The sequence below is a fragment of the Symphalangus syndactylus genome, chromosome 4 (genome assembly GCF_028878055.3).
Source record: "Symphalangus syndactylus isolate Jambi chromosome 4, NHGRI_mSymSyn1-v2.1_pri, whole genome shotgun sequence".
NCBI classification, from domain to species: Eukaryota; Metazoa; Chordata; class Mammalia; order Primates; family Hylobatidae; genus Symphalangus; species Symphalangus syndactylus.
In genome coordinates this window covers 69152577-69167089 of record NC_072426.2, presented here as the reverse complement: position 1 = coordinate 69167089, position 14513 = coordinate 69152577, and the positions used below count along the sequence as shown (strand labels likewise).

The following is a 14513-nucleotide window of genomic DNA, read 5'->3' as shown; positions in this document are numbered from 1 at the left end:
AGAGTTTGGTCATCCCAATTGATGGGCAACTTTAGAAGGGCTATTAAGGGGTAGTTATGTGATTTAAGTTTTAAAAATAATCTAATGCTAAATGACGAGTTAATGGGTGCAGGAAATCAACATGGCACATGGATACATATGTAACAAACCTGCACATTGTGCACATGTACCCTAAAACCCTAAAGTATAATAAAAAAATAATAATAATAATAATTTTTAAAAAGGCAAAAAAAAAAAAAAGTTTTAAAAATAATCACTCTGGCTACACTGTGAATTGTGGACTTGAAAATGGGCCAGAGTTGAATGCTGCTGAACCATTTAAAGACTACTGGAGTGCTCCAGGCAAAAAATGATGGCATCCATGATCTAGACCAGGGACCTGCCAGCTTTTTATGTAAAAAGTGTGTGTTCCACCTGCTAAACTTTGCCACTGTAGCATGACAGCAGCCATAGACAATGGACAAATGAACGAGCATGGGCTGTGTTCCAGTAAAACTTGATTTACAAAAACAGGTGTTGTAGTTTACCAATCTCTGATCTAAAGTGGAAAAAAGAAAACTTTTAGGTATATTTTGGAAGTAGATTTAATAGGATATGCACCAGGTGCAGTGGCTCAAGCCTATAATCTCAGCACTTTGGGAGTCCGAGGCGGGTGGATCACGAGATCAGAAGTTCAAGACCAGCCTGGGCAAAATGATGAAACCCCGTCTCTACTAAAAAAATACAAAAAACTAGCCAGGTGCCTATAATCCCAGCTACTCACGAGGCTGAGGCAGAGAATTGCTTGAACCTGGGAGGTGGAGGTTGCAGTAAGCCGAGATTGCACCACTGCACTACAGCCTGGGCGACAGTGATACTCTGTCTAAAAAAAAAAAAAAAAAAAAAAATTAAAAAATTAGCTGGGCATTGGGGCATGCTTTTGTAATCCTGGCTACTCAGGAGGCTGGGGAATTAGGATCGCTTGAGCCTAGGTGTTGAGGTTGTAGTGAGCTATGATCTCACCACTGAACTCCAGCCTGTGTAACAGAGCAAGACCTTTTAAAAAAAAGTTTTTAAAAAATAGAATATATATTGGATGTTGAGAATGTCAGTAAGAGGAGAGGATTCAAGGATGGCTTGAGTAATTTATGAATAGTGGTGTTGCTTATTAGCAGTCAAGTTTGTTGAAAGTCCCAAACCCGCTCATCTAAAATAGTGAATTGTGACATGTCAAAGTTCTGGTGTTCTTTTCATCTTTGGTATAGAATTACTTTTATTCTTTTATACATGTAGTAGTCACCAATTACACAAACAATTAAAGTGAGGAAAAAAACAAAAGAATCTATCATATTGATCATTGTGTTTTCTGCTAATAGGAGAAAAAATAGTAGGAAAAAACAAAATATAGAATATTCTCAGACTGTCATTGACAATGTGTCTTTAGCCCTCATGTTCTCCCTTCCTCTAAAAGTAACTTCTCCCGCACTTTTGCCCCAAATTGCTACCTTTTTAAGGATAAACCAGAGAATGTACAACTTAGAGGAGATTATTTGTTGAATCTTTACATACATCAGTGACATTGGGGACAGAGGTGGCTGCTAAGTAGAGCTGCCATCTGCTTTCTGGACAAGCATTGTTTCCCATTCCATTTGTAAGCAGCACCTGTTCAAGTAATTGCCTTATTACCACTACTATGTCAATACCGTAACACTGATTTGATTTTCCTTATAGTTTGATGTGTTTGAAATTTTATATATTATATATATAATATACAAGTATATATATTTACTTATTTAAATCAACCTTTAAATATTACAGGCTTTGCTCTCTGTACATGATACTGTGGCTCAGAAGAATTACGACCCTGTGTTGCCTCCTATGCCTGAAGATATTGACGATGAGGAAGACTCAGTAAAAATAATCCGCCTGGTCAAAAATAGAGAACCACTGGTGAGTTTTGGTGCTCAGATATGAGTAGATATCATGATAGGGCCAAATCTGATGGTGCATACCATGTATAACTCTCTTTAAAATATGCTTCCTCTATGTTCTCAAACTTTAAAAGAAATGGAACATTGATGTCTAAAGAACATGCTTTTGAAAAATGAAAATGAAGCCAAATAAAATAATAGACATTTTATTAGCTACATTTAAATAGCAGTGATTTTGAAAATGTAACCTGTTGACATTTATGAAAGAAAGCATAACATGTACCAAGCATGGCTGATTTGAGATTAAATGGTACAACTTAAAAAAATTGCTTTTGTCTATGGGAACACAACTTTAAGTTATTTTATATACTTAATTCAATTGCTTTTTAAATTTAAACTAATTTACAGCAGGTCCAACAAAACTTTTGAGGAGTCTCAGTGAAGTAAACATTTAATTTCTTTGATAAACATCTTTTGAAGATCTTATTTGGTCAGGAGGCGTGGAACTTAAATTTGTTTAATTTAATTTAATTTTATGTCCAACTAGCTCTATTTTTTTTTTTTTTTTTTTTTTTTTTTTGAGACGGAGTCTTGCTCTGTCACCCAGGCTGGAGTGCAGTGGCCCGATCTCGGCTCACTGCAAGCTCTGCCTCCCGGGTTCACGCCATTCTCCTGCCTCAGCCTCTCCGAGTAGCTGGGACTACAGGCGCCCGCCACCACGCCCGGCTAATTTTTTTGTATTTTTAGTAGAGACGGGGTTTCACTATGGTCTCGATCTCCTGACCTCGTGATCCGCCCGCCTCGGCCTCCCAAAGTGCTGGGATTACAAGCGTGAGCCACCGCGCCCGGCCTGTTAGCTCTATTTTTAAAAATAAAAAAAGCTTAATATAGAAAAATAGAACCTCTAATGGCAATGAAGAAATTTCCAAAATTATTTGTTAGCTATTCCTTAAATAAAGTATTAAGATTTAAAATATCATTTTAAATACCGGAATATGAAATCAAATGAATAGAATTACTTGTCTTGAAATTTTTCTCATTCAAATATATAATTAGTGTATTATCTTTGCAATTATTGTTAAGGTAAAGTAAGATTATTGTGTGAACAAATTTAAAGTTTAAAAAATACAGGCCAAGGCGGGCGGATCACGAGGTCAGGAGATCAAGACCATCCTGGCTAACACAGTGAAAACCTGTCTCTACTAAAAATACAAAAAATTAGCCGGGCATGGTGGTGGGTGCCTGTAGTCCCAGCTACTCGGGAGGCTGAGGCAGGAGAATGGCTTGAACCTGGGAGGCGGAGCTTGCAGTGAGCCGAGATTGCGCCACTGCACTCCAGCCTGGGCGACAGAGCGAGACTCCATCTCAAAAAAAAAAAAAAATACACTACCCAGAAAAATAGAAAATACTTTCAACAAATTTGTTATTTAACATCAGTCAAGTGACATTTGTTAGTTCGGGGAGATTGTTGGAGAAGCCACAAGACTGTCAAAGCACAATGAAAAACACACAGAAGATTAAGAGTCAAAGAAATCTTTAGGAGAATGAGCCCCAGTCACGAGAATCAGAAGTAGGCAAAGTGCTGGAAGCTAAGCCGAAATAAAATTCTAGCAAGTGGATGGTCAGGAAATGCTTGGCAAGTGATTCATGAGGAAAGGCTGTAACATTTGGCAACGAGGAGTAGGTTACCAGTGTTATCTAAAAATACAATTTTGTTTATTGGGATCCATAATGTGGTGACATGAACACAGCTTGCACTGGATGACCTAAGTGGGAGTTGGGATTCTGTCACTTTGCCCTGTATCCTATAGAGCAAACCACTCACCATCTCATCCTCACATTCCTTATCAGAAAATCAGGAAATGTACCTCTTTGCAAGTGTTTTTGAACATCAGCTAAGATATAATGTGTTTGAAATGGTTTATGAGTTCTGAAGCATTATGCAAACATTATGTAAACATTCGAATATATTCTATCTAATATTTAAAAGATATTAGAATTTATATTCTATTTAATATTTAAAAGATAAAAGCTAGGCAACTGCATCTGCTCAAGGAGAGAATGGTTACCTCAGAGAACAGGCTGTGAACACAGGTCATGTAGGTATTAGATAATGGATAGGAAAAAGGGTGATTACTTGAGGGGCAAGATCCCTGGAAAATGAAATTCTGTTTGTTGGTGAGTAGATTTCGATCCTAAATTCTCAGTGTTACTTGCATGGGCTGTCCTCTTGCTTCCTTGAGAACAGTAGTTCTCAGATTTTGGTATTGGAAGAATGACTTGAGATGCTTACTTACAATGCAGATTTCTGAGCTGAGTCCCAAGGGATTTATATCAGGAGGTTTTTTTGGTGCCTGGGAATCTTGATTTTAAAAAGTGTCTCAGATGTTCTTGGTGCAAGTTTTTGGTAGATCACACTTTAAAAACACTTGTTTCAAAGGCTCAATCTGAAATTCACTGTGCCACCTACTTGAGGAGACCTTGCAATATTGGCAGTTTATAGGAAATAAATAAAGTAATTTTTTTTTTTTTGAGATGGAGTCTCACTCTTGCCCAGGCTTGAGTGCGGTGGCGCTACCTCGGCTCACTGCAACCTCCGCTTCCTGGGTTCAAGCAATTCTGTGGGAGATAAATTTTTTGTTTAAGGAAATCATGATAACCCAGTAAGCAGTCCCCTTTTATAAACCATTTTACAGAATTAATAATTAAGAAAAATCACCAGAATTTATTTTTTCAATCTAACTTGAAATTCTCCATACTCTTATTTTTAAAACAAAATCACACAGAATAAATTCAAAATAATTATGTAGGAAAATAAGTAATTTTTAAAATATTAGATCCAATTTTAATTTATTTTGCGTTGGTAGACTATGCTATAGGATTGATGACTTTTGTACAGTGTCACGTATAATGTGCTCTGTGTTTTTGAGATTTGATCTTATTTTCACGCAAATATATTACACTGGGAACACATCAAACAATTGTGGTAAGAGAGATTTGGAAAGCAATATGGAAATAGAAGTCTTCAAGAATGAAGGGTTCAAAGTGAAGATTTATTCAAGTGGTAGTATCATGTAGAAAGTGAAAGATTGTTCTTCAAGTCTGTAGTTTACCCTCCAAGCAAAGTAGAATCAGGGGATAGCAAGAAGATTCTATCAGGGCACTTATCTCTGTCTATAATGTGACCCTTATGCGTTGGAGTGCTTTGCATTATCTACACATTCCAAAAGTGATTTTATCCTGCCCATGGCTTTAAAAAGCATCTATGTGCCAGAGACTCCCAAGGTTATTTCTCTTCCAGTCTTTTCTTCTAATCTTTAAATTCGTATATCCATCTGTCTATTCGTTATCTCCATTTGGAGGTGTAATAGACGTCTCAATTTTCACATATCCAAAAATAAACTGCTGATTTTTGTCCCCAAATCTGTTCCACCCTTGTCTTAACCCCTTTTAGTTGATGGCAATTCCATCCTTCCAGCGGCTCAGCCAAAAGACGTTGAGCCTATCTTTAATCCCTCTCTTTCTTTTGCATTCCATAGGCAATCTATTGAGAAATCCTTTAGACTCCACCAATAATATATCCAGATCCCCTTTCATCACCTCTACTCCTGCCAGTCAGATCCATGCCACCATCATCTTTCCCTTGAATTATTGTGCAGATGGAGCATCCCAAATCTGAAGATCTGAAATCCAAAATGTGCCAAAATCTGAAACATTTTGAGTGCAGACATGAGCTCCAAGGAAATGGTCATTGGAGCCTTTTAGATTTCATATTCTTGGATTTGGGATGCTCAACCAATAAGAATGCAAATGTGCCCAAATCTGAAAAGAAAATCTGGAATCTGAAACACTTCTGGTCTACGCGTTTCAGACAAGGGATCCCCAACCTGTATTAACCTCTCATCAATTTCATTGCTTTAGCCCTTGCCATCCTTCACTCTTAACACAGTGGGTGGAGTGGTCCTCCTAGGTTGTGCCCCTCCTGCTGTTCACAAACTTGCATGTTCCCTCTTTCATTCAGAGTAAAGCCCAGTGTCCTCACAGTGACTCATAAAGCACATAAGCTGACTCCTTTCTGCCTTTGACCTCATCTCCTCTTGCTGCTCCTCTTCTACTGGGCTCCAGCCACACTGGCTGCCTTGCTCGCTCTTGAGCATTTTATTCACAGCCTCCCCCTTGGCACCTTTGCACTGGCTGTGTCTTCTGTTCCTTCCCATTGGCTAACTTCTTCACCTCCATCCAGTCTTTATTCACTCAATCATCGTCTTCTCAGTGAGTCCTGTGTCTTCACATTGTCTTTCCTCCACCTGCTCTGGCATCCTGGTCTTCTATTTCCTGCCCTACATCCCCTCACACCCCCACAGTGTTTACCACCTGATAGGGTTTGGCTCTGTGTCATCACCCAAACCTCATCTTGTAGCTCCCAGAATAACCACGTGTCATGGGAGGGACCTGGTGGGAGATAATTGAATCATGGGTTAGGTCTTTCCCATGCTGTTCTTGTGATAGTGAGTAAGTCTCACGAGATCTGATGGTTTTAAAAACGGGAGTTTCCCTGCACAAGCTCTCTGTTTGCCTCCTGCCATCCATGTAAAATGTGATTTGCTCCTCCTTGCCTTCCACCATGATTGTGAGGCCTCCCCAGCCACATGGAACTATAAGTCCATTAAACCTTCCTTTCATAAATTGCCCAGTCTCAGGCATGTCTTTATCAGCAGTGTGAAAACAGACTAACCCTCTAACATAGCGTATAATGTATGTAATTATTCCATCTCTTGTTTATTGTCTTGTTTCCCCCATTGGGATGAGAAAGCAGACATTTTTTTCTTTTTCATCAGTTTATTATAAGCCCTTAGAACGGTGCCTTGCACAGAGTAAGTTCTCAATAAACATTGGTCAACTTCATTGAATACAGAATAAGTCAAAGGAACTAGCATTAAGTACAACAAACAGGTTAGATAGCCCTATACTGAAAAACTGTACAGTCCATAGTACAGAGAGAGATTGGTTCCACTTAACTAATGCTATGTTACAAATCATGGCTCTATGTTGTGGCTAAAACAATATTATTTTGGGGGTTGATGAGCTCAACTGGGAGGTTCTCACTTGGAGTTCCTCATACATACAGTCAGATGGTGGTGGCTGGAGTCAACTGAGGGCTCCTTCATTTACACAACTGTTACCTGGGCTTGGAGCTGGAAGGTTGGGGGCTGGGAAAGTATCTCTTTCTCTAAGTGTTACCTTTGCTTGGCTAGCTTGGGATTCCTCAGAGCATAGCAGTGGTCATGATTTCTTACATGGCAGTGAGATTCACATAGAGCAAGTGTTTCAAGAGGCCCGAGTGGCAGCTACAGGTCTTCTTATAGTCTTCGAAGCCTCAAAACCATTTTTACCACTTAATGTGGGAATATGGCATGCACATCCAAGGAGGGAAGGAGTTGGTGATCCCCCTTTTAGAGACAATCTCCCCCAAGAGTAATGAACTCATGGACAGAATGAACTTATGAACAAAAGCTTATGGGAAGATAGAGGGTTAAGCAGTATTGGATGATGATTGAGATGAATAATTGTGTCTCTGGTCAGATTACTTTAAACAAGTCCCGATTTTTCCATATACTAGGTGTCTCATCTTAGACAAATTACGACCATTTAATATTCAGTTTGTCATCCAGAAACTATGGATAAGTAAACTTAGATTACTAGGCTTTTGTGCCATTGGGCATATTTGGTGGGAAAATTTGAGACATGTCATTAAGGAAAATGAAGGTTGGTTTAACCAAACTAATTAGTTATATTGAGAAGATTACATTTCCAGTCATTTTGGAAACAAGTTAGACATTGAAATAAAAGCAGAAAATACCAGTAATTGGTGAGTTTAAGCTTTATGACCATGGAGAGATGCTTATTCAAGTCTCTAGCCTTGAATACATGCATAGGTGATGAAAAATGCTGTAAAATGCCTGTCACTTAATTCTTTGATTTTTTTTTTACTATTATTAGCTATGCATCTGATAGTTACATATAAAGGATACTGATTACAGATGGACTCTTACTTTGTTTACATATCTGTTCTTTAATGATATAAATGTGTTTGTTGACAAACTTGAGAAAAATTTCACTTCTTTGGGATGAATTCTGCTGCCACTGAAAAGCATACCTTTTTAGCAGTATTATGCAATGTTGGATAGCTTTGCAAAACCAATGCCAGACTCTTAAAAGGAAAGTCATGGAAAGGCTTTCAAAGTAACCACTTGTGCCTGTTGTTCTTACAAAGCAGCAGTTAATTTGCTTCTGAAAATCTGTAAATGAAGAATTTTTGGCTTCTTTTTGAGACTGTTTCCTAATCTTATGCCAATACTTAGTTCTGTTTGTACTAGGTACAATCCTAGTTCACTAAAACCATGGAGTAAGAGCCCTTTCTTCTAATCGTTTGTCTTAGACTTAGGCAACAAATATAACTAATTTCTGGGTTTTAACTTTTTTCTTTTTCTTTATAATTATCACCAAGTTTTTTAAAAATTTTAAAATTTTTATTTTTTTACTATGATAACTGAGGGTGATAGAAGGATCACTGAACTAACTAAAAGTCAAATGATCTGGGTTTTAGTTTTCTAACATAGAATCTTTTGTCTATTAGTGTAATTGTCACTATTCCACTTTCTTGATGCGGTACTATAAGGATGAAATGAATGAAGAATTGCTTTAAAAGGATAAAAACCAAATGGCATTCAAATACAAGGTATTTTTACAATGGAAAGAAGATATGTTTATTTTACACAGTTTTGAAGAGGTTGAAGATTTCAAAAATCCTTAAATTGGGCTGAAACCCTTTGATGCTATGTAGATAGGATTTCCTCTATCTAGTCATGACAATAGACATTGTAAGACAAATGGCATGATGTCTATTTTTCCTGCCTCATTTCTTTTTTTTGTTTGTTTTTGTAGTTGTTTTCTTTTTTCAGATGAACGTCCTTATTTCCTCCCTTTTTCTAACACCCAGTACACACATTTACCCACAAATGCTTTTTGTTTTCGTCTTAAAAGGGAGCCACCATTAAGAAGGATGAGCAGACTGGGGCGATCATTGTGGCCAGAATCATGAGAGGAGGAGCTGCAGATAGAAGTGGTGAGACTTTAAATGTTAGCCTAGTACAGACTAATCACGTGTTTCGTGTGTAGCATTTCCAATAGATAACTACGAGGATAACCATCTTTGGATCTAATACACAGAATAAGTAATAAGATATTTTTCTCTGTGTTTGAAATGTGAGAGCCTGTTTAAATAAATGACAGATAAACATTACTCTGTGGTCTTCTTGTACACAGGCATCCAAAGCTATATTAAAACCTGTGGGCCAAGCGTGGTGGCTCACGCCTGTAATCCCAGCACTTTGGGAGGCCAAGGCAGGTGGATCATGAGGTCAGGAGATCAATACCATCCTGGCTAACATGGTGAAACCCTGTCTCTACTAAAAATACAAAAAAAAAACCAAAAAACAAAATTAGTCAGGCGTGGTGGTGGGCACCTGTAGTCTCAACTACTTGCAAGGCTGAGGCAGGAGAATCGCCTGAACCCTGGAGGCGGAGGTTGCAGTGAGCCGAGATTGTGCCACTGCACTCCAGCCTGGGTGACAGAGCAAGACTCCATCTCAAAAAAAAAAAAAAAAAAAAAAAAAAAAATCTTGTTTATGTGTTTCTTAATTGAAAAGTACTGCTAAGAGCATGCAGCCTTTAAGATAAATAAAAATTATTTTATTAGTATATTAGTATAAGATATCAGTAATGTGCATTTCTAGACAAAGACCAAGCTGCTGTTACCATTTCTTGGCCAGCATTACTATGTTGTGGTCTTTGAGTCACTGCTATGGAGAGGCAAAGAGGCTGAAACCTGAGACATGTGAAGGTCTCCTTTCCAATCGTTAAGTGTATTAAGGGAACCTAACAATGCTTTAATTATGGAAACAGCTGCAAATTACAGTTTTGGTTGTGGGTAACACTGCTAATTTACCAAATCTCCTATTTCTAGGTCTTATTCACGTTGGTGATGAACTTAGGGAAGTCAACGGGATACCAGTGGAGGATAAAAGGCCTGAGGAAATAATACAGATTTTGGTAAGCTGTAAATTTCTTTTAAAAGTACAATAAAAATAAAATTGAATCACTGTATTTCAGACTTTTAGACTTGGTTTGACATAGACAGGATTTGTATTAAGCAGTGCAGGCTTCAAACCCCTGCTCCCTGTGTGTCCTTGGAAAATACCTTAATCTATTCATGCCTCACTGTTTTCATTTACAAAATGAGAATAAGATGTAACTATCCATCTGGAGTGTTTTGAGGATTAAATGAGATAGTATATATAAAGAGTTTTAGGGCCGAGTGCAGTGGCTTATATCTGTAATCCCAGCACTTTGGGAGGCTGAGACAGGTGGATCACCTGAGGTTAGGAGCTTAAGACCAGCCTGGCCAACATGGTGAAACCTGTCTCAACTAAAAATACAAAACAAAATTAGCTGCATATGGTGGCAGGCACCTGTAGTCCCAGCTACTTGGGAGGCTGAGGCAGGAGAATCACTTGAACCCAGGAGATGGAGGTTGCAATGAGTCGAGATCACGCCACTGCACTCCAGCCTGGGCAACATAGCAAGACTTTGTCTCAAAAAAAAAAAAAAAAAAAAAAGGGAGTTTAGTACCTGTCCCTGTCCTAAGTCTGTACTTAGCAGATGGCATCTACACTGTGGCTGGTGATGCATTTATCTTTGTCTTCCTCCCATTGACACAGTCATATTCCATGCTATAGATCATAGCAATACAAATTAGTCAAACTAATTTAGATGTCTTTTGGAATCTGACACTTGAATAAAATTATTTTATGCCTTGGAAATATTAATTCTAAAGTTCATTTGTAAGATAAAGGGAAGGGAAACTCTCTCTTTTATATATGAAAACATACTGGAAACCTGTACCAAGTAGAAGAGGTTTGAGTGTGTCTCAAAAACAGATCTCTGTATATATGAAAATTTAGTATATGGTTAAGGTGGCATTTTAAATCAGTGGGAAAACAATGGAACATTTCATAAATGGTATCAGGTTAATGACTCAGAAAAAAATAAGGTCAATCCTTGTTTTACACAATACATAAAAATAAATTCCCAACAAATTAAATATTTAAGTGCAAAAAAATCCCAAAAATTGCACAATAAAATGTAATATACAATTTTTATAAGGTAGAAAAAGACTTTTTAACCTTGATATGAAAGTCAAATAGAAAAATAACAGATGTGTCTACTAGAATTCAAAACTTTCTTTATAGAAAAAAGGTGCCATAAAGAAACATCAAAGACAAATGAGATTGTATGAAAAATATTTTCTATATATATAATAAAAGGCTAATATTTCAAAATATATAGAGATGATAAAAATCAATAAGAAAAACATTTACAGAAAAATCAGCAATGTGTATGGACAAATACTTTACAAAAGAAAACATAGATGTCTGGAAACACGAAGGTGATGCCAACCCCAGGGCAGGCTTGATCCCCTCAAAGCATTTTCAGGATATGAGTTTGGAAAGCTTGATGATGCCTGGAGTTGGTCAGGGTATAGGAAAATAGGTATATTTATATGATTTGGGGATGGGATAAATTATGAGTGGGACTTTTTGAGATCTGAAACTATCAAAATTTTAAATGTGCATGCCCTTTAGTTGGAAATTAATCCTCAAGCAGTAATTTGGTAAATGTGTATGAACAAAATATTTCAAAAATATTCGGAAACTACCAAGAAAGTTGCGTTGATCAAATAATCATTCATCCATATGCTGGATTATTGTGAGGCAATCACAATGAGAGATAGACCCACATGGCTCAGCAGTAATAGTAATAATAATTGAGTCCTTAATAAATGACACTGTTGTAAGGACCATAGATCCATTAAAAAAAACACACACACACAGACACAAACTAGAAAAATAAGAGATTATAGAGAAGACTTTTGTTTTCTCTCTACCAATGCAATTCAGTATTACAGTATGAGAATTCTTTATAAGGTTTGTGAGCGCCTTCTACAATAAGCAATAGCAATGATATTACCATTTTGAAATAAATCAACCCTTTATAAAATTCTATTATTTAAACTATCAGAATCCCATTTTACTTAACTTGCTGTGTTGCACTAGAGCTGCCTTCTTAAGGCTTGCCAGAGCTGCCTGTATGACGCACCATTTCCCAACTCAGCTTTCAGCAACTTCATGCTGGTGAATTGAAATTGGCCATAGTGAAAGTATTTATACCATGGAAATTGACAGACAGTACACATCAGAGCCTTTTTTTTTTTTTTTTTTTTTCAAATAAATGGAGTCCTGGTTTACCAGTGCACCACAGATAGTGAGACTCAGAGAGATATGTCTTGCCCTACCCCTCTTCCTTTCATATCTTTCAAATGTGCCAAGTATTTAGTGCTTTTATGGAGCTTACAAATTAGCAGGAGTAATATATCTTATTAAATAATTGCATAAATAATTAAATATGGCTACAATACATGCTAACAAGAGAGAGAGAATGACATGAGAGTATATTTAAAGAGAGATCCTATCTGAGATAACAAAAATTTGTGGCTGCTAGTACTTATTTTTTTTCTATTTTTTTTTGATTTGCATTTCTCTTTTTAATTTTTAAATTTTTTTAAGTTAATTTTTTTGCACACAAAACAATAAACATTTTCTAAAAATACAAACAAAAAGATGCATATCAAACATATTAGGAAGGTTGCACATGGGAAGACGGGGAATAGAAATGGGGGGTGGGAATTAAAGAAAATAAATGAGAGAGGGACTTTGTATGGATCAATGATAATAACTCAATCCTCTATTTGACAAAGAAGAAGGAGAAGGAAGAGGAAGAAAAAGAAAGTGGGATAAAGGATCAGAAAGGGAGGAAAATAGAAAAAATTAGAGTATGACTCCAGGGTAGACCTGTTTTGTTGTCACCGGGTTGGTTGGTTGGTTTGTCTGTTGTATTTTTCATATGTTCCGCCATGTCGGCCAGGCTGGTCTTGAACTCCTAGCCTCAAGTGATCAACCCGCCTCGGCCTCCCAGAGTGCTGGGACTACAACGTGAGCCACCACGTCCAGCCCCCACATTGCTTCTGGCCTCTGTGGTAGACCTCCCAGACGGGATGGCCGGGCAGAGGCACTCCCCACATCCCAGACGGGGCGGCGGGGCAGAGGCGCTCCTCACATCCCAGAGGATGGGCGGCCAGGCAGAGACGCTCCCCACCTCCCAGATGGGGCGGCAGCCGGGCAGAGGCTGCAATCCCAGCACCCTGGGAGGCCAAGGCAGGTGGCTGGGAGGCGGAGGCTGCAGCGAGCCAAGACCACGACACTGCACTCCAGCCCGGGCAACACCGAGCACCGAGTGAGGGAGACTTCGTCTGCAGCCCCAGCACCTCGGGAGGCCGAGGCGGGCAGAGCACTCGAGGTCAGGAGCTGGAGACCAGCCTGGCCAACATGGCGAAACCGCGCCTCCAGCCAAAGGAGAAAAAGCAGGCAGTGGTGGTGGCGTGCGCCGGCAATCCCAGGCAGCCCGCAGGCCGGGGCAGGAGAATCACGGTAGCCGGAGGCAGGGAGTCTGCAGCGAGCTGACTAGATTCCAGCCTGGGCCACAGAGGGAAGAAAAGAAAGAGAGGAAGGGAGGAAGGGAGGAAGGAAGGAAGGGGAAGGAAGGAAAGAAGGGAAGGAAGGAAGGAAGGAAGGGGGGCTGGTACTTATTTTAATGAAGTTAGAATAGATACTCAGTCTTTTCATCTTTCAATGAATCTATTACGTTGGATATTTTACTCACTAACCAGAATACAATAGATACGAATGTCCTTTATTTTTTTTTTCTGATGGGCATTGCCGCTAATTGAATCATGTATTTATAAGTGCACTACTGACGTTATGGGTGTTTTGTCCCCCAAAACATGGATGCTGATACTTAAATGTAACTGTCTGAACCTTGTACATTATTCTTTAAAAAAAAAAAAGAAAAGAAAAAAAAAGCGTCTTGCTCTGTCACCTAGACTGAAGTGCAGTGGTGCGATCACAGCTCACTGCAGCCTTGAACTCCTAGGCTCAAGAGTCCTTAGCCTCATCACCATGCTTGGCTAATTTTTTAAATTTTTTTTGTAGAGACAGGGGTTTTGCTATATTGCTGGTCTTGAACTCCTGGGCTTAGGTGATTCTGCCACCTTGCCTCCCAAAACACTGGAATTACAGACACGAGCCACTGCACCCAGACCTTTATACATTGTCTATTCTAGTCATTGAATACTGTGTTTATTTAAGGTGTTGTGCATATTTTGTGTGTTTCTATTTCGAAGAAACTTGGATGGGAATGTATTTACTTGACAGCTTAAAAGTACACAGGAATTAAAAGTGGATTTAGAAGTTAATGTTTTTTAACTTATTCTACAAAGTTCAGAGCTTTCTTTCTCACATTACAGGAATTTCTACAAAAATAGTTTTCTCCGTTTAGTCTGTCTAAGAGTAGAAGCCCCAAGCTTGTAAATTTTCAGATGCATTTCACTTTCTACCTATTTTACCTTATTCTTCCTTGGGTCTGGTT

General features: G+C 38.5%; 1 protein-coding gene across 8 annotated transcripts in view; it reads left to right on the top strand.

The window, feature by feature from the left end:
• The window catches only part of MPP7 (MAGUK p55 scaffold protein 7), a 256591-nt gene that overhangs the window by 173477 nt on the left and 68601 nt on the right, over nucleotides 1-14513 (top strand). For all 8 annotated transcript variants that reach the window (XM_055275011.2, XM_055275006.2, XM_055275012.2 and 5 more), the window contains 3 exons: nucleotides 1798-1929; nucleotides 8955-9036; nucleotides 9937-10022. In XM_055275011.2, coding sequence (XP_055130986.1) covers nucleotides 1798-1929; nucleotides 8955-9036; nucleotides 9937-10022 — 300 coding nt within the window. The remainder of the gene's footprint in view (nucleotides 1-1797; nucleotides 1930-8954; nucleotides 9037-9936; nucleotides 10023-14513) is intronic.